The 27,697-nt window shown below is 41.2% G+C and overlaps 1 protein-coding gene across 6 annotated transcripts in view; it reads left to right on the top strand.

Annotated features, from left to right (window-relative positions):
• The first annotated feature begins 396 nt into the window (after nt 1-396).
• Nucleotides 397-27,697, top strand: part of LOC121295704 (transcription initiation factor TFIID subunit 1-like) — a 27,681-nt gene continuing 380 nt past the window's right edge. Inside the window, exons 1-42 of one of the 6 annotated variants that reach the window (XM_041220684.1) lie at nt 397-751; nt 1,723-1,889; nt 2,017-2,143; nt 2,460-2,576; nt 3,084-3,206; nt 3,354-3,595; nt 3,946-4,161; nt 4,434-4,649; nt 7,068-7,115; nt 7,904-8,126; nt 8,485-8,607; nt 9,135-9,302; nt 10,496-10,623; nt 11,022-11,129; nt 11,271-11,444; nt 12,270-12,443; nt 12,985-13,089; nt 13,381-13,581; nt 13,734-13,875; nt 14,097-14,227; nt 14,355-14,435; nt 14,563-14,712; nt 14,824-14,943; nt 15,250-15,425; nt 15,682-15,923; nt 16,460-16,667; nt 16,764-16,929; nt 17,205-17,416; nt 17,848-17,956; nt 18,364-18,462; nt 19,060-19,237; nt 19,827-19,894; nt 20,260-20,382; nt 20,675-20,767; nt 20,882-20,966; nt 21,340-21,407; nt 21,488-21,604; nt 22,185-22,307; nt 22,620-22,718; nt 22,934-23,090; nt 23,608-23,782; nt 26,462-27,697. The exon at nt 26,462-27,697 is cut by the window's right edge and continues 380 nt beyond it. In XM_041220684.1, coding sequence (XP_041076618.1) covers nt 1,776-1,889; nt 2,017-2,143; nt 2,460-2,576; nt 3,084-3,206; nt 3,354-3,595; nt 3,946-4,161; nt 4,434-4,649; nt 7,068-7,115; nt 7,904-8,126; nt 8,485-8,607; nt 9,135-9,302; nt 10,496-10,623; nt 11,022-11,129; nt 11,271-11,444; nt 12,270-12,443; nt 12,985-13,089; nt 13,381-13,581; nt 13,734-13,875; nt 14,097-14,227; nt 14,355-14,435; nt 14,563-14,712; nt 14,824-14,943; nt 15,250-15,425; nt 15,682-15,923; nt 16,460-16,667; nt 16,764-16,929; nt 17,205-17,416; nt 17,848-17,956; nt 18,364-18,462; nt 19,060-19,237; nt 19,827-19,894; nt 20,260-20,382; nt 20,675-20,767; nt 20,882-20,966; nt 21,340-21,407; nt 21,488-21,604; nt 22,185-22,307; nt 22,620-22,718; nt 22,934-23,090; nt 23,608-23,782; nt 26,462-26,699 — 5,967 coding nt within the window. In that variant the 5' untranslated portion in view covers nt 397-751; nt 1,723-1,775 and the 3' untranslated portion in view covers nt 26,700-27,697. Of the gene's footprint in view, nt 752-1,722; nt 1,890-2,016; nt 2,144-2,459; nt 2,577-3,083; nt 3,207-3,353; nt 3,596-3,945; nt 4,162-4,433; nt 4,650-7,067; nt 7,116-7,903; nt 8,127-8,484; nt 8,608-9,134; nt 9,303-10,495; nt 10,624-11,021; nt 11,130-11,270; nt 11,445-12,269; nt 12,444-12,984; nt 13,090-13,380; nt 13,582-13,733; nt 13,876-14,096; nt 14,228-14,354; nt 14,436-14,562; nt 14,713-14,823; nt 14,944-15,249; nt 15,426-15,681; nt 15,924-16,459; nt 16,668-16,763; nt 16,930-17,204; nt 17,417-17,847; nt 17,957-18,363; nt 18,463-19,020; nt 19,238-19,826; nt 19,895-20,259; nt 20,383-20,674; nt 20,768-20,881; nt 20,967-21,339; nt 21,408-21,487; nt 21,605-22,184; nt 22,308-22,619; nt 22,719-22,933; nt 23,091-23,607; nt 23,783-23,910; nt 23,972-26,461 lie in introns of those variants that run through there. The other 5 variants (XM_041220682.1, XM_041220681.1, XM_041220687.1 and 2 more) reach the window with 5 other exon arrangements.

Here is a 27,697-nt window from a genome sequence, read left to right as displayed (position 1 = left end):
GTGCCTTAGAAATGTATCTTCTAAATAAGAACAACAAAGTGTATTTAAAATATAATAACATTACCATTACAGCTTCTCTAGATATATGTAATCAGTAAACAAACGTACGACATACTGATGAATACAGAATATCATTTTCAAATTTCACTATAATTGCATAAGTATTTTTCATATCTAAACATTGTAATGTGAGAGTCACGCAGAATTCCACATTCAATCAATTGTGCTGGACAAAAGATTGTCCAGATATTTGCTTTGAGTTAAAACAAAAAAACAAAAAGTCAAATTAAAAACTATAAATATTCCACGTCGTTATTTTATCTGTTTTTTTTATTTTCCAAGATGGCTGTCACGTCGTTTTGTTTATTGCCGCCTGTTCTTTCTTTCAATTGTTATGGCAATATGCAGTAGGCCGGAGAGCGGCGCTGCAAATATGTTGCTGCAGAAGGAAAGCGCTAGTTAGGCCGATGTGCCTAGGAAGATTGTCAGCTTATTTCTATCTAGATACAATCTGCTTTCTGCAGTAGTCAGAAAGGTAAACAAACAGCGAAGCAACGACTTGTATTCAACATCTGAGTCGATACCCAGACTGCGTCAACGAACGACCCCGTTTACCCGTGCAGACAAAGAAACAGCGTCTGGAATTGGAGTTCTGGGTTTACATCACTGGGTTCCCGGGAAGCGGTCTTGTCAGACGGTGGAGACGAAATCCAGTCCGTGGATCCACGGCCTTCAGTGGTGGAGCTTTCAGGTTAATATATTTGTAGCTCAGATTAGTCATCACTGTGTTTGTTTTACTTTTCCTGATTTTACGAGTAAAGACGGAGGCATACGGTATTTTAAGCAGGAAAGGAATGGAAATGCATGTGTTAGCTAATCAATGCTTTTAAGTATCAACATAGATACAGTACCGGGACGGTAGGCTGGTGTAGCAGCGTGTATTTTCAGGTTGTGTGATCTGTTCTAATTTCATGTATTCTCAACTATGTGATATTAACCTGTTTATTATATAGGCAAATAAAGAATAGCTTCTTACCTGAAAACGTGTGCTGTGACCTTTGACAGTAGCGCTTTATTCGTTATTGTAGTATGATTCTACTAGTCTGATTTGAACATGTTTGCATGCAGTTGTTTTAAACTTGTTCATATGTGTTTATGTAGGTGATATGCTCAGCAGTTTGTTTATCCCTGTGTAGTTACACTAAGCAGCTCAAACCATTTGCTAGGTTCAGCCTTCAGTGCAGTACAAATTAACTAATGTAGCCACACAACGCCCCCTTAAATTGTTGTTATTATTATTATTATTATTATTATTATTATTATTATTATTATTATTATTATTATTTTTTATGGCTTTTGAGATGTTCTAAATGTGGATATCTGGAGAATTTAATTTTCAATTTTAGAAACGTTTATACTCTGATCCTCAGAACAAATTGTATGTTGAGATATGCATTATTATTGTAATGTGTCTTATTAGGCAGTGTTTAGGTGTGAAACATGTCAGTATTTAGTTACAAAGCAAATAGGCCAAGAATATTAAAACGGTGTATTATGAGCCAAGTGCTCAAGCACAGTCTCTGGGCTCTGTTTATCTAAAATCTGTCAATCCTAAAGATAGAGTCCATCATAAATTACATATCTTTGTATTCCTGTTAACATTTCAGTAAACACTGTCAGGATACATGCAGTGTTAGTATAGAACTCTTCTCGTCTCCTCAGCAGTGTGATGTGAGAGCCCTTTTCCAGGAGAGGTTCTGCGAAGCTGCTGGAGGATGTCCGACTCGGACAGTGATGAAGATCAGGACCGCCCCTTCTCCCTAACTGGGTTTCTCTTTGGGAACATCAATGAAGATGGGCAGCTGGAGGGTGACAGCGTTCTCGACACAGTGAGTCGATCAATTTATTGGAAACCACTGTATTTAACATTTTATTGAAAATGTTTATTCAAACGCATGTCAATATTCTCTGTGAACAAGTCTAAAGTCTTCCAACTTGTCTTCTGTTTTCTATCAGGAGTCGAAGAAACACCTGGCTGGCTTGGGGTCACTGGGTTTGGGGAACCTCATTACTGAAATCACTGCGAATGAAGAGCAACAGGAGGATGATGATGAGAAAGATCCCGCCAGCACTGACGCTGAAGGTAAGGCACGATTCAGATCGAAAGGAAAGGAGAGTGAACATCTTCTCTTGACTGCCCAACCTTTGTTGGAGCTTTGCATTGCATGTTCTTTTTAAATAGCGATATGCTGATGCTGTTGGTGGTGGGCTTGTCTCTTTGTGACTAATAATGCTACCTCCTTTACATACCTCTCAAGCAAGACGTGGATGGTGTTCTCTTCTGAACGTGCAGGTTCCCTTCTCAGCGTAGAACCCATGTTGTAGACATCTTTGCAGAATCTGATTGCAAGTCACTGTGGTGCTTAGAGGCTGGTTGCTAACTGATCATCTCTGTGCAGGCTGGGTGAAGAGTACTGATGATGCTGTGGATTACTCTGATATCAGCGAGGTGGCAGAGGATGAAACCCGAAAATACAGGCAGGCGATGAGCAGCCTGCAGCCCTTCAGAAAATCAGGTACTGACGTAGTCAACAGATTTGTTTTATTTATTCTATTCATTCTTTTGCATTTGTTTTTGCTGCTGAATTTAGTGCTCATGAGGGACTAGTTACAGAGCTCAAGCTCTTAGCTCTGCAACACACATCATTCCTGATCCCTGTCATTCAGCCCTTGTGCCTTTCAAGCAGAACATGTCAATTGTGCCAATATTTTGGGGTAGTTTTGTGATGTGGATTAATGTCCACAGAGGGGCTAAGTTGAGACTCCTAGATTAATTTCCACTGTGATAAGTCTGATACGAAAAATGGACCCCAGTGGGGAAATGCTAAAGTTAGTCCACTGTTCCATTTTGGTCCCTTTGGGTTGTGATGTTTGCTTTGAGAATGCGAAATGATGGACTCAGAATCTTATACCACAGGTAAATACTTATGTAAAGTTATAGCCAAGTTAATAAGGACAAGTTAACGGTATGTGGATTTATGTCTCTCTGATTGGTAGTTAAACTGTTTGTTATTTCCATTCAGATGATGAAGATGACTATGATGCCGACTGTGAGGACATTGACTCGAAGCTCATGCCCCCACCCCCTCCCCCCTCGCACTCCCTCCCAGCTAAGAAAGAGGAGTCCACAGCTCCGGCCTCCAGTGGTAAGTGGTTGATGCACAGAGTCCTCTCTTCCCAATTTGTGCTACATGTATAGTTTTTTGTAAGCTTATATATTACATTTTTGTATTTGTCTAATAAAGTTAAACACATAATCACAGATTGATAAAACTTCTGATGCCTCTTTATAGTTCCAGATGAAGGTGACGGGATTATCCTCCCCTCCATTATCGCTCCCTCCTCACTGACGGAGAAGGTGGAGTTCAGCAGCTCCTCGGATTCCGAGTCAGAGACCGAGCGCACTCCTCGGGGAGCAGGAGGGCCGGGCCAGGAGGGTAGTCTAACTCTGCCGCTGGCTGGGATCATGCAGCGGGATGCAACCAAGACACTGCCCAACGTCACCGAGCTCTTCCCAGAGTTCCGTCCTGGCAAAGTAAAATACCAGGGTTGAGAAGCCCTGCTGGACCATTCCATGGTTTTGTTTTCTTGGTAAAAGTGCACTGTTGCACCATTTTAAATGAAAAGGCTGCCAAAAGCACAGTAGTCATGTTCGATATTGGTCAAGCATTTGGTGTACTTTTCATGGGTGCATATTCACATGAATTCCAATAATGAACATTGTGGCTGTGGTGTTCCAAATTCATTATGAATCTGAGGCCATCTGTGTAACTGTATTAGAAAAAAGCTATCATTTGTGGGATTAATTGGTGGTATCCTTTTTATTTCTAAACAGTGAAGTTATGTATTTGGCAGTTCATTTAAAAAAAAAAAATTGTCCAATAGGTGCTGCGTTTCTTGCGACTGTTTGGCCCTGGGAAGAACATGCCCTCAGTGTGGCGCAGTGCCCGTCGTAAGCGCAAGAAGAAACACAGAGAGCCACAGGCTGACATGCCACCAAGCGAGGGCGAAGCTGGGGAGGCGGGAACAGACAAGAAGTCTGGGTGGGACTATGAGTATGCCCCACCCCCTCTTCCTGAGCAGTGTCTCTCTGATGACGAGGTCAGTAATATGGTGCAGGAGAGGTTTCTGACAAGGTCAGTTTCAGCTTGCTAATACGCCATTTCCATTGTAATGTACCATTCCACTGTATCAATTGTCTTTAATCTTTAGTGAACAATGAAGCAGATATTACAAATATGTTATGTTTTAGTTTAAAAGCTTAATGAATTGATAGACTGATCCTCTATTTAAAACAGTTTTCAAATGATAACATGATACAAAGCAATATAATGCCTGTACTCAGACTGTCTGGTCCCTGTCCTGTCTCCCAGATCACGATGATGGCTCCTGTGGAGTCCAAATTCTCTCAGGCCTCTGGCGATGCTGACAAGGTGGCAGAGACCAGACCCAAAGTGGCGGAGTGGCGGTACGGACCTGCCCAGCTGTGGTATGACATGCTGGGGGTCCCCGAGGATGGGACGGGGTTTGACTACGGCTTCAGATTGAAGGAGAGCAGTGCGGAGGGGCAGCAGGCTTCAGGAACACAGGTAATCCAGAAATACAGAAGTTGTAGACCTCAATAATCAGTTAGGACCCAGCTGAGGGTGTGAGGGGTGGTTAGCGTCAGTAATGTGATTAAGAAGTGCGCAGCAATTTTGAAGTTGCAAGGGGTGTTATGGGAGAATAAAGTTTGCCCAGCCTGGTTTAATATAAGTTGTTTTGTATGTGGGCATATTCTCATTATAGATGCAATAAAGGACTTGGTGTAATAATTTCAGGCTGTTTCAATTTACCAGCTGGTAGCGTAGACAAGCTGTGTGCACAAAATATTATTATAGACCCCTGTCGGTAAAAGTAGTCTTCCCTTGGGTCAACATTTTTCCACTATAAACCTCCTCTCCAGTCCATATTCCTTGGGCCAACATTTTTCCACTATAAACCTCCTCTCCAGTCCATATTTACTATATATATATATATATATATATATATATATATATATATATATATATATATATATATATATATATATATATATATATATTACACATACAGTACTGTGCTAAAGTTTTAGGCAGGTGTGAAAAAATGCTGTAAAGTAAGAATGCTTTCAAAAATAGACATGTTAATAGTTTATATTTGTCAATTAACTAAATGCAAAGTGAGTGAACAGAAGAAAAATCTACATCAAATCAATATTTGGTCTGACCACCATTTGCCTTCAAAACAGCATCAATTCTTCTAGTTACACTTACATACAGGCATACAGTTTTTGAAGGAACTCGGCAGGTAGGTTGGCCCAGACATCTTGGAGAACTAACCACAGTTCTTCTGTGGATTTAGGCAGCCTCAGTTGCTTCTCTCTCTTTATGTAATCCCAGACAGAATCGATGATGTTGAGATCAAGGCTCTGTGAGGGCCATACCATCACTTCCAGGACTCCTTGTTCTTCTTTACGCTGAAGATAGTTCTTAATGACTTTCACTGTATGTCTGGGGTCGTTGTCATGCTGCAGAATAAATTTAGGGCCAATCGGATGCCTCCCTGATGGTATTGCATGATGGATAAGTATCTGCCTGTACTTCTCAGCATTGAGGAGACCATTAATTCTGACCAAATCCCCAACTGCATTTGCAGAAATGCAGCCCCAAACTTGCATGGAACCTCCACCATGCTTCACTGTTGCCTGCAGACACTCATTCGTGTACCACTGTCCAGCCCTTCGACGATCAAACTGCCTTCTGCTACAGCCAAATACTTCAAATTTTGACTCATCAGTCCAGAGCACCTGCTGCCATTTTTCTGCACCCCAGTTCCTGTGTTTTCGTGCATAGTTGAGTCGCTTGGCCTTGTTTCCATGTCGGAGGTATGGCTTTTTGGTCACAAGTCTTCCATGAAGGCCACTTCTGACCAGACTTCTCCAGACAGTAGATGGATGTACCAGGGTCCCACTGTTTTCTGTCAATTCTGAGCTGATGGCATTGCTGGACATCTTCCGATTGCGAAGGGAAGTAAGCATGATGTGTCTTCATCTGCTGCAGTAAGTTTCCTTGACCGACCACTGCGTCTATGGTCCTCAACATTGCCCGTTTCTTTGTGCTTCTTCAAAAGAGTTTGGACAGCACACCTGGAAACCCCTGTCTGCCTGGGAGAGACCTTGCTGATGCAGTATAACTACCTTGTGTCTTGTTGCTGTGCTCAGTCTTGCCATGGTGTATGACTTTTGACAGTAAACTGTCTTCAGCAACCTCACCTGGTTAGCTGAGTTTGGCTGTTCCTCACCCAGTTTTATTCCCCCTACACAGCTGTTTCTGTTTCAGTTAATGATTGTGTTTCATCCTACATATTGAATTGATGATCATTAGCACCTGTTTGGTATAATTGTTTAATCATACACCTGACTATATGCCTACAAAATCCATGACTTTGTGCAAGTGTACCTAGAAGAATTGATGCTGTTTTGAAGGCAAAGGGTGGTCACACCAAATATTAATTTGATGTAGATTTTTCTTCTGTTCACTCACTTTGCATTTTGTTAATTGATAAATATAAACTAATAACATGTCTATTTCTGAAAGCATTCTTACTTTACAGCATTGTTTCACACCTGCCTAAAACTTTTGCACAGTACTGTGTGTGTGTGTGTGTGTGTGTGTATGTGTGTATACATATATATATATATATATATATATATATATATATATATATATATATATATATATATATATATATATATATATATGAATGAGTATAACATATGCCAAACTTACGTGTACAAAAAGTGGATGTAGATGATGTAGCTTTGCTTGGTTGTGATGGTTCTGACTGTATTTATAGCCTTGACGGGCTGTGCATAACTCATACACGTGTTCTTATATAGCGATTCAGATGTTTCAGCATGAAGTTTTTGATAGTAACAGTAACATGTGGCTAATTACATGCAAGATGCCTTTCTCTCCTTTGTACAGGACATTGAAGTTAAAGTAACGCAGGAAGCAGAGGAACTAAAAGGAGAGGTTGGAAATGATTTGGGTGCTTTTTTTAATGGAGTGTTATGTTGGCATTATGTATTTTTTGTGTTTTAAGTGGTGCTGGATCTCTGAGTATGTAAGGATGGCATGGGAACACTAGGCTCTTAAAGGCTGTTTTATTTATTTTACTTTTTTTTGCAACAGTTGACGTAAAGGGCCATGCCAAGAGAACCCCAAACTGCTCAATAGAGAAAGGCCAAATCAAATAAATATGCTTTGAGCTTAGATTTAAAATCCTGACAGACTTGGCATTCTGCATAAAATTTGCACCATAGGGTTTTAATCAAGTTCTTGGAATTGCCAAGACTCCATTTGCTGATCTCAAAGTACAAGCCAGTTTATAGGAAATAAGTAACTGATGCAAATAAGCAGAGCCAGAACCATGAATAGCCATGATGGGAACCCAATGTAGTAACCTTAAAACTGGGTAAATCGTGTGTGTTGGCACCACCAGTGTAAATAATCTAAACTTTTTATATAAAAATGAATGGTAATAAGGTGCACCTAAAGGAAATAGTGTTCTGTTGATGTCAGGCCTTTGGTAAAAGTTTTCTATTGACATTTATTTCGGTGGGGGGGGACAGTATTTTAAGATGTTTTGTCTTCAGTGGGAGCATTGTTTTCTGTTACAAGTTTTCATGGGAGAGACAAGGAATGTTCTGTTAACCTAGATTTGGGATATAGCGAGTCTGAATCGCATGTGGCCTTGGTATAGTAGGCTGTTTGAATATTAATGCAGCTGCCTGTTGATGAAAGTCTCCTCCTATTTGCAGGATGATTGTAAAGGCGAGGAGGGCGAGGGGGGGCAGGAGAGGAGTCCAGAGCTTCTGGAGAACGAGCACTTCTTGATGGTGACGCAGCTGCAGTGGGAGGAAGACATCATCTGGAATGGAGAAGATGTGAAGCACAAAGGGACCAAAACCCAGCGGGCCAGTCTCGCGGGCTGGCTCCCCTCCAGCATGACCAGGAACGCCACAGCTTACAACGCACAGCAGGGTAAATGCAGCAACTTCTCCATGTTTTAAGACAGTAGCAAAACAAAACCCACCGTCAACTTCCAGAAAAGGGAACGATTGAAGAGTAAAGAAAGATAATCTGCTTCCTAAGTTTTCTGTCCTGTCTGTAAGTAATTCTTTTTAGATTATTTTTGATTTACAGTAGCCGACTATACTTCATTACATAAGTCTGAGAAGAAATAGAGGTCGTCTTTAAAAAAAACAAAAATACATAAATAAATAGTGACAGGTATGTATAGCACAATCCTCTAGTTTCCAAGGTACAGATGAGGAGTCCCAAGGCAGAGGTGTTTCTTTAATTCCCAGAGTTTAACAGGTTTGTTTGTTCCTCTGTGCAGGTCTGAATCGGAGTAACTCCTTACTGGTGCCTCCCACTCCTCCTCCAATAATCCAAAAATCGGTGACACCTGGGACCCAGGGCTCCAGTAAAAGCAGAGATAAGCATGCTCAAGAACAGCAAGGTAAATCAAAAAACGTTAACTGAAGTTGGGGAGGGGGGATGAAAGCATGTGCAGGAATACTAATTGGACACTACTTACTTTCTAACTATTCTGTTAACAGTGTTTATCAATTGAAGTGTTTTAAGTTATTGTAATCAATCTTATATTACATTTTATAACTGCACCTTTTCCCTCAGACCGATGGTACCAAATGAGATAAATAACTTGGCCAAAAACATCACGTGTAAGAATTTAATTAAAACCTATTTAACACAAAGACAATCAGTCATCTTAATGTGTTAAGTTTTTGTGCACTTTTAACTCAGTTCATTAATGAGAAATCTGTGCTTACATGGGGTAAGTTCCATGACATGCGAGGAGCAGGATGTGCAAAATACTGTTGTTTAAGAGGATTCATGTACTGAATGGTGATGATTGATGAAGGGGATTAATGTCCTTAAATCCAGAACCTGGACTGGGGTGTGGGATGGGGTTGTGCTGGGGACTGGATGACCTCATTGACTTTCTGCTGTCCCACTGTCTCCCAGCCTTCCACGAGGATGACCGCACCTGGTTCTCTATCTTCCCCATTGATAACGAGGAGCTTGTGTATGGCCGTTGGGAGGATAACATCATCTGGGACGACCAGGCCATGAATCGCAAGCTTTATCCACCTGTCCTGACCCTCGACCCCAACGATGAGAACATCATCCTTGGTACTTTGAGCTGCATCTTCACAGTCTACCCGTGTATACACACACACATACACACACACACACACTACATTCTGCCAGTGTTTTACTGTCTTTTTGGGGTCATTACTTTGAACCACATTATATTGTAGTTTGTTAAATTTTAAGCCAAGATTGTAGCACTCGGGTCCTTGAGAGCTATCTACTCCAGCTTCAATGGGCTATCAATAAACAAGTGACTGTTTTTAACAAACCTGAGGGAACGATTCTTGTTGGGCACCCCTGCTGTAAGGCCCGAGATACACAAGCAATTTTTTCAACTGGAGCTGTCAACATATTTCTGATTAGCAGTCGAGTTACAAGAATAGGCCAGTGCTCTATTTTGAGCAATTCAGTTGACAGTTTTATCTACGTGTCTTTGTGTGTTCAGCTAATTTATATTGCCTTTTCTAATCGCCTGATTTCACTTTCAATTTTGCTTAGTAGGAAGTATCACTACAAACAAGTGGATGCATGAGGAAACTTACCCCAGTTCCCCCCCCCCCCCCCCCCCCCCCCCCCCCCCCCCCCCCCAAGTAGAAAATGTATGTTCGATGTGCGGAATATAAGGAATTTAAGGAATTGGCTAATATTTTCGGGAATTCACCAGTGGAGGTTAAAGACAAACTGAACTCAGTATTTTGCCTGTTTCTGCTGCGCAGCTCTGGTCGACTTTGACGTCGTCTCAAAATTATTCCAGTTACTATAGTAGCTGCTGAAACATGTTTACTGCAAACGTGTCACATTTAACAACCGCAATTCAGTTTCAATTTTTTGTTGTCAGCTAGAATTGATAGTAAAAATTGATTGTGTATCACCAGCCTAAAAGGGAAAGTTGCAGGAAACAACTTTTCCAAGCTGACGCAGGTTTATCAGCAATACCTGTAGTTTACTAAGTTTTCAAATTGATCCCCCCAAAAGACAAATCAAGTATACACGTTTGTGTACATATCAGAGTGAGGGCCTAGTCATATTGTATGAAGGTTTATTCATATTTCTATAAACAAGCACTGAAAACATCTATTTGCATAATTTATGCATCACTTTCAGTTTTTCATGAACAACTCAGTGTAAATAATTCACATATATATATATATATATATATATATATATATATATATATATATGGTAATTTGTGAATACGTTTGCTATTGCCTTTGCTCATTCTGGTATTCTAGAGATACCTGACGAGAAGGAGGAGATGACTTCCAACTCCCCTTCCAAGGAGAACAAGAAGGAGTCATCACTGAAGAAGAGCCGCATCCTGCTGGGCAAGACTGGGGTCATCAAGGACGAGCCGCAGCAGGTCAGTGTTTTGGAAGCAGTTTGCTGTAAAGGACAACACCAAACCTCTAATCTTTAACTTCCTTTACAAACTGTTTCCTTTACAGGTTAATTTCTTTTTATTTACTGCTGTGATCATGATTTTGATTTTTGTAAATGTATATTTTGGTAATTTAAAATCTGAGATTCGTAACGGTCGTGACAATAGAGCTCGAAATATTCACACATCCAGAGAATGAAAAAATACGTTGTGTCGTAAAATATAAATAAATGGATGCAGTTAAAGATTTTTTTGTTTGGTTTGCTTGTGTTTTCGTAATCCCAGTCTTGTTGCTGCCCTTCAGTAGACGCTTCTATCATCTTAGTGAATTTCTTGAATGACCACAGCAACTCGCACCCTTTTTTCTCTCCTCTTCCCAGAACATGTCTCAGCCAGAGGTGAAGGACCCCTGGAACCTCTCCAATGATGAGTTCTATTACCCCAAACAGCAGGGCCTGAGGGGCACTTTCGGAGGCAACATCATCCAGGTAGTTTACAGTGTTTGTGTCTTGAAATCAGAATGCATTCATTTGCAGTGAGGTTCAGATTGAATTTAAATAAGGTTCTAAACTAGTTTCAGGATAAGTTAAACTCCCTTACAAATGAATTGTGCTATTTTTCCTCCCTAGCACTCTATCCCTGCAGTGGAGCTCCGGCAGCCCTTCTTCCCTACCCACATGGGACCCATGAAGCTGCGTCTGTTTCACCGGCCATCCCTGAAGAAATACTCGTTTGGAGTGCTGTCCCAGCCTGGGCCACATTCTGTCCAGTCCCTCTTCAAGCATATCAAGAAGAAAGCCAAGGTACTGTATAGGTGGAGGGCACTTCTACTCCATACATATGCAATGTGCTTTATACAGTTGCAAAATTAGTAGATGTATATATTAGCCCAGCATTGACAAGAAAGCATGTTCTGGAAACATTTGCATTCCAGCTAAAAAAAAAAAAAAAAAAAAAAAGCCTGAAAGTTAAAGAAAATATTGCATTAAGTGGTTCTGCTGTTAAAATATGTTCTACAAACACGATCTGTTGGCATACATATTTTAAACACTTAGAGTTTAAGCAAGTGTCAGTTCCAGTAGGGAGTTGGTAACTTCCATAGTCACATGATCCTTGAGTCAAAGAACTGCTTCTGGAAAGCATTTCTCAAAGTAGAAGCTGAGAACTGTGCTGCCTTGTCGTAGGAGGCATTGCATCTTGAAACATGATGTCCTATGTAAAGTTTTTCTTTATAAAACATGCATGAGAAGTCAAACAGTCACTGCTAAGGATTCTTCCAAATTCCAGTACATCATGTCTATTATAGATTTTATCCCATCCATAGAGTATATGATAGGGTTTGAATTTATAGTTAACAAAAACACCATTTGTTTTTGTTTTTTTTCCTGACCTACACTCTTTATTTTTGTGATTTATAACAAGTTAATATGTCGTATGTAGAGCATCTACTATTAGGACATACATCAGTCCACATTGTTTGAGCAGCAAGAGCAGCCTAGCCTTACACCCTACACACAATGTGTTAACATATACTGTAAAGCAAAAGATGGTGACGCGTGGCTGCATTCTTGCTAGCGTGACTGTTTCATTATTCCCGTTCCCATTGTTTTGTCTCTCGTGGAGTACAGGTGCGGGAGCAGGAGCGACAGGCCTCAGGTGGAGGGGACATGTTCTTCATGCGCACGGCTCAGGACCTGACTGGGAAAGACGGGGACCTGATCCTGGCTGAGTACAGTGAAGAGTACCCACCTCTCATGATGCAGGTCGGAATGGCATCCAAGATCAAGAACTACTACAAACGGGTAAGTTCTGCACGATGAGCCAATGATTAAACTCAAAATATTTGAGGGTATGATTTTGAATGTGATTCATTTAACTATATAACAAGACAGACTCTGAAATAGGGACAAATTTGCAACACTTGGCAACTGGACTTTGAGTAAATGTCCTTTTAAAATAATATATATATATGGTTTGTTTTTGTATGTTAACTTAAATAGAATGTTCAGTTTTGATCAGTGAAGTTTAAGTAAATAAGTCTCATTACTTTTATTAAGAACCAATCTTTGAAAATCAAGCCCACATAGTGTCAACACATACTGCTTATTCTGTAAACTATTGATTTTGCAATCTTATTAACCTGTTTTGAGAACATCACTCAGGAACCAAAATGCAGAAAAAAGTTACTGTTTTTCTCGGGACACGTATGTTTGTACAGTATTGCAGATGAATTATAACTGTAGAGTAGATGTGTTTTACAATACAATACATGGTTTAGGTCGTTTTTTTTTTTTTTTTTTTCTGTTTTGAAATCAATTAAATGATCTTAATTTTCTTTAACAGAAACCTGGGAAGGACCCAGGGGCACCAGACTGTAAATATGGGGAAACAGTCTACTGCCACACCTCTCCCTTTCTGGGTTCGCTCCATCCAGGACAGCTGCTGCAGGTAGGAAGGAATGAAAAACCAGGTGGGGGGTCACGAGACTGGGTGGAACTGGGAAGAACATTTCAGAAAATTCAGCTCCTGCTCTCCTGTGACCAGTAGTAATGAAAATCCAGACGACAGGTGGGGCAGACTGGGGGAAACTACAGCATACTTAACGACTCAATTTGATGCTGAGCTGCAACCTTCTCCTTTTATGAATTCCCCTCTTTGCTGGTTTTATGTGTTACACAAAGAGTAAAGCTTACCATGATAAGTTCTGTCCCTAATGAAATTTCTATTCTTTCCTTGCAGGCGTTTGAGAATAACCTTTTTCGTGTCCCCATATACCTACACAAGATGCCAGAGACTGACTTTCTGGTGATCCGGACGCGACAGGGTTACTACATCCGGGAGCTGGTGGACATTTTTGTAGTGGGGCAGCAGTGCCCACTGTATGAGGTGCCCGGACCCAACTCCAAACGGGCCAACACACACATCCGAGACTTCCTGCAGGTGCTCTCTTTATAGATTTTTAGTCAGCTCTTGAAATGGGCCTGTACATGCATTAGCCCAAAAATAACTCAATTGCCCCTCCTGCTGGCACAGTTAATGAAATAGCACCTCCTAAATATTATAGGAGTCTCACAGCCACATCTTCTTTGCAGGTCTTTATTTATCGTCTCTTCTGGAAGAGTAAAGACCGGCCACGTCGAATCCGAATGGAGGACATAAAGAAGGCGTTTCCATCACATTCTGAAAGCAGCATAAGGAAAAGGCTAAAACTGTGTGCTGATTTTAAACGGACAGGTACTGTCTTTTTCTCTGACCCTTCACTAATTCATTCATTCATTCATTCATTCAAAGATATCTCCTGTCCATTGGACAAATGTTTCACCTCGTCTGTTCATAGGGTGTTATAGTTATTATTAAAATATAACTTAAAAGATACAAACTCTAGTAGACTGGTGTGAAATGACTTGATTACTATAACCACTAATTGGGTAACATATTTGTTTTGCCCGCCGCAGGTATGGATTCTAACTGGTGGGTGCTGAAGCCGGATTTCCGCTTGCCCACAGAAGAAGAGATTCGAGCCATGGTCTCCCCAGAACAGTGCTGTGCCTACTACAGCATGCTGGTGGCAGAGCAGAGACTCAAGGTAAAGCTTGCTTCGGGTGTGTTGGGTTAATGATTAATTTCACAGTTTATTCGGATGGTTACGTTTTATTTTTGCAACATAGTTCGTTTTGATTGATTGACTCATGTGATGTTCTCTTCTCATACAGGACGCTGGATATGGAGAGAAATCCTTTTTCGCTCCTGAGGAGGAAAATGAGGAAGACTTCCAGATGAAGATCGACGATGAGGTATATAAATGATTGTTTAGTAGGAGTACCCAGGCTTGTGGTAAACAAGTAAATCAAGAAATAATGAAATAAAACAATGGGCTGTCTGAGCGTAAGTGTGAAAATGGATTTCTGCTGTCTCCTGCAGGTGCGGACAGCTCCCTGGAACACCACGCGTGCCTTCATAGCAGCGATGAAGGGGAAGTGCCTGCTGGAGGTGACGGGGGTGGCTGACCCCACCGGCTGCGGGGAAGGGTTCTCCTATGTTAAAGTTCCAAACAAGCCCACACAGCAGAAGGTGGGTTAACTGGGATTGGAAAAAAAAAAATGCATGGAATTCCATCTGGAGAAAAGGGTAATGGGGTCTTAGCATATCCCATGAACTGAGGATTGTTTTTCGTTTTTTCAGGATGACAGGGAGCCACAGCCAGCGAAGAAGACTGTGACGGGAACAGATGCTGATCTGAGACGCCTGTCCCTTAAAAATGCCAAACAACTGCTGCGCAAATTCGGGGTTCCAGAAGAAGAGGTAAGCTGCTCTGGAATGCAGCTTTTTTTTTTTTAAATTACCATATTGAATCGTGAACTATCAATAGATTGCGACAAACTTGACAATTGTTTAATCAACTGCTAGCTTGTGGAGTTCTTGCAGGGATTTCTGTTTTGGAAGAGACTAATTAGGGGTTATTTATGTACTGGCTTTATTGCTGGAATTACAGGTTTATGGGATGGGGGCTGGTTAGTGAGGGGTATAGAACTGTTTAAGGAGCCCTGTTGCAAGGGTTATATGGCTGTTTTGGGTGATTCTGAGGCTGACAGTCGCTCTGTTCCCCAGATTAAGAAGCTGTCCCGTTGGGAGGTGATAGACGTTGTGAGGACCATGTCAACGGAGCAGGCTCGATCGGGGGAGGGCCCCATGAGTAAATTTGCAAGAGGGTCCCGCTTTTCTGTTGCTGAACACCAGGAGAGATACAAGGAGGAGTGCCAGAGGATCTTTGACCTGCAAAACAAGTAGGTGGTGTGTAAGGGTTGAAGGGGAGGGAGGAGATTACAATGTTCAAAAAAATTTGGACCAGTTAGGACAATTTGACTTATTTAGAAATATAGCAAGACAAATGTATGTTTGGAGGGGAAATTGAGAATTATTTTGTCTTAATCAGAATGTTATCCATTTACAGGGAACTTCAGCAGTGTCTTGTGCTTTGTGGTCTGCAGTATCTCTAAAAACTGTCAGTCCCCACTAAATGTTTGTGTCCCCTCACCTCAGGGTACTGGAATCCGCAGAGATTCTGTCGACAGACACAGACAGTAGCTCAGCGGAGGACAGTGATTTCGAGGAGATGGGGAAGAACATTGAGAACATGCTGCAAAACAAGAAGACAAGCTCCCAGCTGTCTCGTGAGAGAGAGGAGCAGGAGAGAAAGGAGCTGCACAGGATGCTGATGGGGGAGGACAGCGGCCCAGAGAGGGACAAGGGCAGGAAGGGCAGGAGAGACCATAAGGGCTTCTGTGAGTGTCTCAATGTCTGTGTCAATGTGTTGCTAAAAGTAAATTCTTAACATGCTGTCTAGGATAAGTAAGTAAGTATCTCTTATTTTCCTAACAATTAAACCAAGATACTCTACTCTTACATTCAAAGATCCAAAGACTTCAAAGAACTAAGAGTTTTAAGCCTGGTGTTCTACTTTATTAACAATATACAGGACAAAATCAAAATGTCACAGCTGTATGGATCTGTGCTGCCAAAGTATCTAAATAACAGTTTTGTAAATGTTTGTGACAGAAGTTAGGACAGTTTGGTAAGTGTAACATACAGGCCAGTCAGAGAGATATTATCAGTAACCTGTGCTAAAGAACGCACTTGGCTTAACATAAACTGAAGCAGATTTTGTTTCACTATGTGAAAGATGGAGATGACTTGAATAACAACCTAGTTTAAACATACACAACATATCTGATTCCCTTGGTGATAAGTCAGTTTAGATTTCATAATAAAAAAAAATAAGTCACTCTTTTAAAAATTAACTTCTCATTTGCCCCTGCAGCCAGTGCACTCTCAACTGGCTCCCACAAGGACGATGACGCCTCTTCTGTTACCAGCCTCAACTCCTCAGCTACAGGCCGGCGCCTGAAAATCTACCGCACGTTCCGCGATGAGGACGGGAAGGAGTATGTGCGCTGCGAGACTGTCCGGAAACCCTCCGTCATTGATGCCTACACCCGGATACGAACCACCAAAGACGAGGATTTCATGTGAGTGTCACGGGCAGTGGATGAGCCAGGGACATGACAGTCGTTCATACATAATGTCTCTGATTAATGTAACGTCTTCCCCTTTCCGCGTCGCAGTCGGAAGTTCGCCCTGTTTGACGAGCAGCACCGGGAGGAGATGCGGAAGGAGCGTCGGCGTATTCAAGAGCAGCTGCGTCGACTGAAACGGAACCAGGAGAAGGACAAGATGAAGGGACCACCCGAGAAAAAAGCCAAGAAGATGAAGGAACGACCAGACCTTAAAGTAAAATGCTAGAGAAAATGAACATTGCTTCTTTTACTGTAGCCAAACCATATTCAGTGGTTTCAACTGTGTCACTGATATTTTTTTTTTTTTTTTTTTACAGTTGCACAGTCTGTTTTCACACCAGTGTGCCTTCAGTTCTTTGTGCATTGAAATAATACTTTACTTTTTCTGAGCCTCTCCCAAACTTGTTACTATGGTTTATAACATTTGCAAATGCTGTTTATTTAATTTTAAGTGCTTTGGTTCTTTAACTGTGCTTCCTGTCCGTACAGCTGAAGTGTGGAGCCTGCGGTGCCATTGGTCACATGAGAACTAATAAGTTCTGTCCGCTGTATTACCAAACCAATGCTCCGCCCTCTAACCCGGTTGCCATGACTGAGGAGCAGGAGGAGGAGCTGGAGAAGACAGTGATCCATAACGATAACGAGGAGCTAATCAAAGTGGAGGGGACCAAGATTGTGCTAGGCAAGCAGCTCATCGAGAGGTAGGGGGCCTCGCTATTCCATTAGCAAGGTAGAGATTAATGTGCATCCATCCTCAAGGGCTTGCAATTCCTGGAGTGGGCAACTCTGTTATTCTTACCTTTTGTATTTTCTGTGTCTGTTGAACAGTATTTTCAGGAATTAAGATTTGGGCTGATTATGCCAGAAGTGCATCTTTCAGTGAGAAATACGCTGCAATTTATCCACTTTTTTCACTTGAGAGAAAGGAAGAAGTTTGTAGAAAATTATGTATAAGGGGTAGTTCGAATTAAGAGGTAGGCTAGATAATGATAAGTGGACAAATATGTATGGGTGGGAAAGTCATCACAATATTACATGCTAAGAATTAATTTTAATAAGTGGGTGCTTGATTAGGTAAAGACATAGATAGGGTCAGCACAGTAGCTTATTCACCAACTCTTCTGCTCCACAGTGCGGATGAGGTGCGAAGGAAGTCCTTGGTCCTGAAGTTCCCCAAACAACAACTCCCCCCTAAGAAGAAGCGTCGTGTGGGAACAACCGTGCACTGCGACTACCTGAACGTGAGAGCAGAGTGTACCCCAGAATACTTGATATCAGGGATAGTGTATCCCATAATATTAATTATGGTCTGGCTTTTACAGGCATTCCATGAAAATGGCACGGTTGTTACACTGATCAGTGTTATCAGACTAGCCTAAGATTATTGTGGGGATAGGTCTGTCCTAATACACAGATCAAAATCTTGGGCTTGCCAGTTGATTGATAAGGGTGACTTACCCAATGTAACATGCACAAAATGCCCTTCATACCCTGATAACTATAATAGAACAGTCAATGAGATCAGAGTTCTCTAAGATAATACTGTTGTACTTGGAAACTGTTTTTTTTTTTTAACTTGATATTTAGTCTCTAACATGGCTCTTTATTGTAAAATTATGCACTGACCCACTGTGTTTGTACCACACAGCGGCCACACAAATCAATCCACCGGCGCAGGACTGACCCCATGGTGACCCTCTCCTCCATCCTCGAAGGGATTATTAACGACATGCGGGACCACCCAAACGTAAGACTTCCAGCCAGTTTAAACTAAAGTAGATTTTAGATTACAATGCATTCAAAATTGCTCAGTCTTGGGAATGGTTCTCATTAACTTTTCACGGAGTGGGGTGATTTAAGTAAAATTAATTCCATTCTACAGCATTGGTTATAATAATGGTTATGAAATGCAGACTGAAGGGTGGGCAGTGTAAAAATCACGTGGGCAGTTGAACTGCACTAACAGTAATTTATAAACCAACAGAAAAAACTTGTATTTAAACTTTTCTAGTTTTAAATAGGAGTTAACTGCAAGATCAAAAACAAAACATGACATTTATTTACTGCTAACATAAATGTGCAGGCAGGTGTTTTTGTTTGTTTTGTGAATAAGCTTAAAGTAATAATCGCTAACTAGTACTGTTTTAAATCAGATCAGTTCAATATTTTAATTGGTTTAGTTGAAAACAGTGTATTATGTCTGTCGGTGTGGCTTTTCATGTCCTACATCTGACCCTCCCAGTCTTCCATGTTCCCTGTGTGTTCTCTCCCGGATTCCCATTCTCCATGTATATTCCCTCCCCAGTCCCGGCTCTCTGACGTCCCCTCTGCTTGCCGTTCCCAGACCTATCCCTTTCACACCCCGGTCAATGCCAAGGTGGTGAAGGATTATTACAAAATCATCACGCGGCCCATGGACCTGCAGACATTGCGGGAGAATGTCCGCAAGCGCATGTACCCGTCACGGGAGGAATTCCGTGAGAACGTGGAGCTCATTGTGAAAAACAGTGCCACCTACAACGGTAAGCTGGGGAATATGGGGTGCTGCGTGATGGCACAGCGAGACAGAAACACAGCAAGCAATGCAACGGAGGGCCAAGCTTGCATAATCCAGTCTACAAACAAGTTCGGTCTAAACATTATCGAACACCCCGCAAATATGTTGAAATTTGCTTACGATTTACTGTATTTCTTTAGATCAACCTTTCTCTGTGGACCATATGTATTGGACATTCTTTTTCCAATTAGAACAATACTTAATACATGTTGTGCCATTCTTCTTTACTGTATGTCTGGAGTAGGTGATCTGAAAGGGACACACAGGTCTGCTTTGTCTTGTTATAGATATTTCAAGACAACTTTATATGCGTGAAAATGTAAGCAAAGTGAGACAGCTAACTAAGGATAGGAGAATGGAGTGTGTGTGTGTGTGTGTGTGTGTGAGAGAGCTCCATAAAGCAATTCTTGATAAGGATTGTGACAATACTGTATGTGACTCTTGTCTTTCTAGTAGTTGTTAGTCGCTAGTCTTTTATAGTTTTTATATAGCTGTTTGTGTGTGTGTGGAATACATGGAGCTGTTCCCTGAACAGCATGTCCTTTCTGTTGCAGGTGCAAAGCATCCTCTGACCCAGATTGCACAATGCATGCTAGATCTCTGTGACGAGAAGCTGAAGGAGGTCAGTCTGCCAGGATCTTGTAAATCATACCAACACTGGAGCTTTTCAAGACACATACTACACATTTTAATGAGCACACACATCTCTATTGGAAACCTGGATTCCACTTTTAAAAAGGGTTAGGTAGTTGAAGCCCTTCTTCCTCTGAAGAGGTGGTTCCATGCACTGTTTGATAAGCTTTGGTTACCATCCACGGTTTCATAGTCCATTCAACCAGAGCTACAAAATCCCAGCAGTTGTAGGCTTATGGAGGAGGATTTTATTTTTTAGATTTTATGATTGAGTTTCTGATGTTGTGGATGACATTTTCATTAACACTAGAATCCTTCACAGGTACTACTAATATTTTCTTTCCACCCAAATAGAAAGAGGATAGGCTAGTGCGGCTCGAGAAGGCTATTAATCCCTTGCTGGACGATGACGACCAAGTTGCCTTCTCCTTCATCCTTGACAACATTGTCACTCAGAAGATGATGGCAGTGCCTGATGTGAGTCCTTGATTTATTAGATGTGACAGAAATGTATCTGATTGCAGTTGGTAGAACACTGCTCTCTCTGTTTCTGGTAGTCTCATCCAGTACCAATGTTGCACATTTCTATACAGAACAGTGATCTTTAATGATACATTGATACAGTGTTCTGAAAGCATTGGTGTTGGCTTCAGGCATTACCACACAATTTAGTTTACTTTTGTATTACTGATTGTTTACCACAGCATCTTACTTACCTGTTCTGTGGTACAATTATGGATAACATATCTTTTAATATTTATCTCTCTAGTCATGGCCATTCCACCATCCAGTGAATAAGAAGTTCGTTCCGGATTATTACAAAGTGATTGTAAGCCCCATGGACCTGGAGAACATCCGAAAGGTAACAGCTAGTGGAGTTCATTGTATCCCCATGAATCGTTCCACCAGAACTACAAGAACCTGTTGAAATGAGGCAACTGATTTTTTTTTTTGTTTTTTTGTTTTTTTCTTGTAGAATATTTCTAAACACAAATACCAGCACCGAGAAGCTTTTCTGTACGATGTGAACTTGATTCATACAAATAGTGTGAAGTATAATGGTGAGTTTAAAAAATGTTGGGGGCGGGGGGGGTCTATTTATGAATGCTCTTAAAGAGCAACGTCCACACAGACACACACTTAAAGAATACTTTCCAATTCCCTTTATTACAGATAAGAGACAGTGTAAGTTATGTTAAGATTACATTATGGGGCAATTGGGAGTTGTGCTCACACTACCATTCTGCCTATATATACGAAAAATGCATTCTATCACAGAGACAAGATACAGTGCTCCCTTGTTATAAGGCAATATATATATTGCCTTATAACAAGGGAGCACTGTATCTTGTCTCTGTGATAGAATGCATTTTTCGCTTCTGTTTGGAGTCCAGTTAAATAGAATAAATACAAACCCTTTCCTGTCTCTCCCAGGCCCTGACAGTCTCTACACCAAAACAGCTGAGGACATTGTCACTGTCTGCAAACAGACCCTGGCAGAGGTAAGGAATGTGTCCATGCACATTAATGTTCAACCCCCCAGGTGTTTCCCCTCACACTAACATTCTGTCTTTCTCTTCAGTATGATGAGCACCTCACTCAGCTGGAGAAGGACATTTCCACAGCCAAGGAGGCAGCTCTGGATGCTGCAGACTTAGAAAGCCTTGACCCCATGACACCCGGGCCCTACACGCCACAGGTAACCTCTACACCCCAATACTGGACCACACTATTGAATCAAAAAAGGATTGATAATTTAAACATGTTAACCCTCTAGTGTGCAATGTTTTACAGCACTAATAAGACTAATTATTAAAATCCTGTGTTTTGATAATGTGATCAATTGATCTTTTAAAAATAAAAGTATTTTAAACATGAGTAGAGATTTTCTCTATCTTTAATAAAATACTTGTTTGCAACATTTTCATATGAATCTAGAAATAACAGTAGACATTGCTTCATAAAAAGGTAAGTCAATATTCATGGATTAACAAATTTAGAGGAATCCTTGTTATATACAAGGTTACAGGTATAACATTCAATATAAAATTCATTGAGCATTTTATTAAGAGATGTTTCCTCCGAGTTTTACTTTAATCTAAAATGATGACTAACTTTTATTTTAAATGTTTCTGTTCTTAAACTTTCCGGTTATAAAGGACTGTGTGGTTCTTCCACTCTGTTCCCGAGTGTGTTGGTTATGACAGGAACGCCCCCTTTGTTAAGCTACTTGAAAAGCTGCACTTAAGTGACAAAATCCATTCCATTTCTACATACAGCCCCTTGACCTGTATGACACCACCTCCCTCAGCATGACCAGAGATAGCAGCCTGTATCTGGACGACAGCAACCTATCTGCAATGGCCACACCGACAACCACACCTGAGAAGAGAGGACTGCAGGTGAGATGCCTTCCCAAAGCCTGGAGCAGTTGGCAGTCGCCACATGCGGAGACATAATGCTGCCCAGGTTAGAGTAGGGCAGGGAGAAAATCCAGGTACAGGCTCAGGTCTATAAAACCCAAGGATAGAAAGACCAGGTCTCAGAGTGAGAAAAGTAACTTTACAGCCACACTGGGGGTGGAAGTTAGGGCTATGTTTTTTCTGTGTATTTGCTGGGTTGCTTCCTACCCCTTTTTTTCCTCTCCTTCACTCTTGCTAACTCTCTACCTCTTGCAATCCTTCTGCGTGTCTCACACTCCCTCGCTCTCACAGATGCGTCACGGACGTGGCCGGCTTGGCGGGGAGGAGTCCGACGTGGATATCGAAGGGTATGAAGAGGAAGACGATGGCAAACCAAAGACTCCAGCACCTGTAAGAGATTACCTCTATGGGGGGGTCATGTTTTCATTTCTTTCTTTAGACTTTCACTCCCAGAGTTTGTATATTGAGGCCTGGTACCCTAGATTTCTATATTGTAGGAATAGTCGAGGAGTAATTAAGATAATATTTTCATTTGGAATCCATCCCCAAAGGGAATGTAGTGGGAGGGCCCTGTGCTGATGGCTCTCCTTTGCTCTGTCCCTCAGGAGATGGATGACGGTGAGGGGGATCTGGGGGATGACGATGAAGAGGAAGGGTCTTTGCGGCCACCCCAAGCCAGTGTGCTTTACCAGGATCTGCTCATGTCTGAAGGAGAGGACGATGATGATGCCAGCGATGAAGAAGGAGACAACCCCTTCTCCTGTAAGCATTCAGTCTGCTTCTCGCGTTCTCCGCAGAATATATCATTTGTTTATTTATTGATTATCATATTAGTTATTATTTTATCATATTAAAACCTTGCCATATTTGTTCAATATTTTTTCAGACTCAAAGCTTCATCACAGTGTTCTCAAAGTAATACAAAAATGGTGGTGCCAGTATTAATTGAGTAACTTCTAGCTATATTGTAAGACACAGTTGGGATGAAAGCGGTCTCTTCTTTATCTCAGGCTCTTAATACCTTGCATGAATTGTGACCTCTGATTTTAGATGGCTTAATGATGGTTATATCTTCAGAATTGCCTGCCCAAATGTGAATCTTTGCATAGACATTTATGACAAGAAGTTATTCCACATTCTTCATTGACTGAGTTACTAGTCTGTCTGCGGAAAATATTTGAAGTAATGCATGAGATTGTGGGTCATGGTGATTGTACAGAAACAGTGGAGTGAAAGTTGATGCAGTAATGTGGTGATGGTAATACAATTGTGTCCTCAGCAATTCACCTGAGTGAGAGTGGCAGTGATTCTGACCTGGAGTCAAGCAGCATCAGGCCAAAGCAGCTGCATGTCCACCAAGAGAACACCATGCTGGGGCTGGATAATGATGAGAGCATGATGTCCTACGAGGGGGACGGAGCAGAGCCATCGCAGCTGGAGGACAGCAACGTCAGGTAAGGGAAAGGGCAACATGGGACCCAGGTTAATAACAAGTAGCAGGGGTCACGTTAACACAAAATTTTGCATCCTAGGTGCAAAATAAATCCATTTGATGGAAAAATATTTTGTTTTGTGTTCACAGGACACACAGAATGGGAAAGGGATGCAGACATGCATATTTGTGGTAATTGTTACACTGCAGCAAAATGGATGTAAAATACTTGTTTTAAAAAAAAAAAAAAACTGTTCTGGAATATAACTGCCTTGATTAATGCACACTCCGGTCCTGTAGGTGGCAGCAATAAGCCTCATATTTGGCTTACGCAGTAATATTAAAGAAGGATATTTACTATTAGACGTTTCTGGCGCCACATCAGTGTCTGGCAGTAGTAGTATCTGAACACTGAGATCACTTCACCTAAGCAAGGTGAAACTAATTTTTCCCATTGTAAATACTCTGGCTAAAGGAACAGGAACTTTACTTAAAAGAACACCTCCTTGGCACCGATAGCGAGTCATTTACAGCGGATACAGTACTGTTTTGTAACCTGATAACTAATTATCATCAAACTTAAAATGATTTATTCAGTTTTTTCAAAAGCGAAATGTGCCGCTGTTTCTCTTGCTACAAAAAGCTGGAAATTGTTCAAGTTTGAAAAAAACCTGAATCAGACACAAGTCGCCAAGCAATTTGCTGGTAAATAATGTGCATGTCTTCTATATTGCTGCTGCTTTTTTAACGTGTGTAGGGGTGGCGAGTCAATTTCAGTTTGACAGTTACTTTATTAACGTTAGTTTGTCTGTTACTTTATTATAGATGATTAACATACACATATAATCCATTTCATATGCTGATGCACATGCATCATGACAAGAAATACATATTGATTCATATTGTGTTTGGTGTTTAACTCAGTCTTGGAGAGCACTGCGCTTGCTTCCCGAGGGGGTTTCTGTAGCCGGAGACTACTGTACTACAGTGACCAAAGCAGATGCAAGCAGTAGTAATGCAGACAAACACAAATGAAAAACGTGTTCTTATAATTCTGAATGGGAGATGAAGTACCCGTGGCTTGTTTATCGAGACAGCAAGATGTGCTATAGTGTATGTTTGTGATAAATCTGCTGGGCAAAAAAAATGCATATACACGCAGATGTACAGATTTTCAAGAATCTTCGCTTAAGACAAAAACACGACAATGCTGTTGAAAAAAAGATGAAAACACAGAAATTTATGCAACAAACACTGCTTAGAATCCCATCGTGTTGTTTTGGGAACGGTTGTGTGTTGGTATGCATATACTGAGCATCAAAAGAAACTTATCACTATTATAACACATTTATTTTCATATGGACATTGAGAATGTTTTTGGTTCTTTTAAATGTTGCTTTTAGGGCTCAGAGACCACTGAACAGGCAGATGCTTATCCAGGCACTACAAGAGGAATGGGCCAGGGTTCCATAAGACAACATCTGAAACCTGGTGCAAAGCATGCGTCGCAGATGTACTGCTTGTATTGCTTCCAACTGTGGCCACACACACGACTAGCCTGTGACTTTCACAGTATCCCCCTGTCCCCCCATAACTTCAGACAGTAAAAGGTCATTTGTTAATCAGCACAACAAAAAGTCACTGCATCTGCTCTAAAACAGAGTTTTTGTCATTGTTCAATCACATCTTGTGAATTTTATCCAAATATAAGTGATAAGTTTCTTTTGATGCTCACTATGTTTATACACAGACACATTGTTAAAAGTATGATATAGCATAGTTTAAATGTTCATAAAAATGTACCAAAATGCACAGCCCTGGAGTTTATTAGCCTTTGTGTTAACAACTGATTCTTTAGTATGTGATGGATGTGACGCAGTATTTTGAGCATGTGCGTTGGGGAATATATGAACAGAACAGCTAGCACGACCTCTGAAGTAAGTTAAGGGGGTTAAGCAAAAAAATAAATAAAATACAACTTTTTTGGGGTCATTCCTCTCTGTAATTGTGCCTCTCCACTGGCTTCTTAATATGGTTCCCAGGATTTGACACAGATGGATGTAGAGCAGGGGTGTCCAATCCCGGTTCTGGAGGGCCAGTGTCCTCCTGGATTTTGTTCTAAGTTAATTAATTGAGCCAGTTAAGCTTCTAATAAGCACGTAATTGGTCCAATTAAGTAATTTGGGGTACAACTGGAACAAAAACCAGGAGGGACACCCCTGGTGTAGAGGGCGACAGGCTTAGTTATGCCGTCCAGTAGAAAGAAAGACTCATCGGTGGTACTCCAGTGCAGTCCCATCTGTGGGGAAATCCTGATATTGACATGAATTCCAATATTCTGGTGCTACACAGCAAATATTGCTCTACCCTGATGAATGGAACTTCATTAGCTGTCAAAATGAAAGATGTTTCTCATAAGGAATATAGGGAGAGAAAGTTAATGCATACCGAATAAACTAATAATAACTTTTACAACTTTTACCATCACTGCTGACACTTTGCAATTTACTTTTCAAACACAATTGTTTTGACTTCTAATTTCTCATCCTCATGCCAGACCCTCTCCAAGCATTACTATTGATTATTTATTTTGAATATGCGGCGACCAGGTTAAGAGGCAGTGCGGCCAGTCTAAGGAATCTTTTGAACGTTCCTAGTGTTTTACATGCTTGATGAACCTTTTCCCCTCTTCTCCTCACAGCTATGAGAGCTACGAGGATGTGGATTCGCAGTCTCACAACCGAGCCCAGAGTTTCAGCAGTGCAGGCGGGTATGGTCTCAGTGAGGAGGAGGACGACGACGACGAAGCTGAGGAAGAGGCGGCGAGGCAGCACCACGGACCCAGTGTCCTCACTCGAGTGCAGCTGAGCGAGGATGAGGAGGACAGTGAGGAGTTCCGCTCCATCGGGGGGGACAGCGATGTGGACTCTGACCCCTAGGGAGTGTCCACAGAACGCACACAACCGCAGCTAAACACAACTAACGTCTACACAAGAGAACTGTTTTTGGTACACCATACACTGTTGAAGTTGCATGTTTTCATACTCAGGAAAGGTGTATTTTCTTCATTATGCCACAAGAGCATGTTAGCTTGTGTCTTGAATTCTGCATCACCTGCTGATTTTGATCGTCAGTTTAGTAAAATAAACCAGAAGGCATGGTCTTGCAGTTGTGGCTGAAAACTGAAGCAGGACAAAATATCCTGGTTTTTTATCCCCGTCTTAAGTGACCCTGAGAGGAAGTGATGGTTAAGTTACTTGATCTCTGTGTACCTTTTTTTTTTCACAAACAAGTTTTAAAACTGGTCTGAAACTGACCCATCAATTATACTCCTGTTGAAATTATCAGAATTTGGTGGTATAAAATCCACTTACAGAATTATCAGGTGCTAGTGATTTGGCCAAATGATAAATGGTTAACTAAGTCTAATTGATTAATTGCTGGAAGAGGTTCAACAGGATTATGTGAGACTATTTACTGGCTGGATAACTGGTAATAAATGTCTTGTGTTTGGAGCATAGTTTTAAAGGGGACTAATTGCCTCTTTGAAGCATGGTGATCATTGTTATAGTGGGTTGTCCTTCATGCATTACAAAGTGGCGAGAGTTAATTTTGTGCCTATGGGTTTAGAAGTCAGTACTGGACAGGAGAATTTGCAAATGGCTGAACCTGGGGCTTTGGGACTCCTGTACACCCATCACACCACACTGCCACAAAAAGCTAGCTGGGCTAAACCATAGCTGTTAAAGCCAGAAGGTACAGCATTATATGTTTTTTTTTTTTTTTTTTTTTTTTTTAGATGTCCTTTGGATAACTGTCTCATAGACAGTAGTAACATTTTTGTATTGAAACCTGAAATTATAAAAGCTGTCAATTGTATAATGTGGATTATCTTTGTCCCACAACAGACTTCTGTTCTGTACATGTATGTATGTCT

This window comes from Polyodon spathula, chromosome 20 (genome assembly GCF_017654505.1).
Source record: "Polyodon spathula isolate WHYD16114869_AA chromosome 20, ASM1765450v1, whole genome shotgun sequence".
NCBI lineage: Eukaryota > Metazoa > Chordata > Actinopteri > Acipenseriformes > Polyodontidae > Polyodon > Polyodon spathula.
This window is presented reverse-complemented; position numbering and strand designations above follow the sequence as displayed.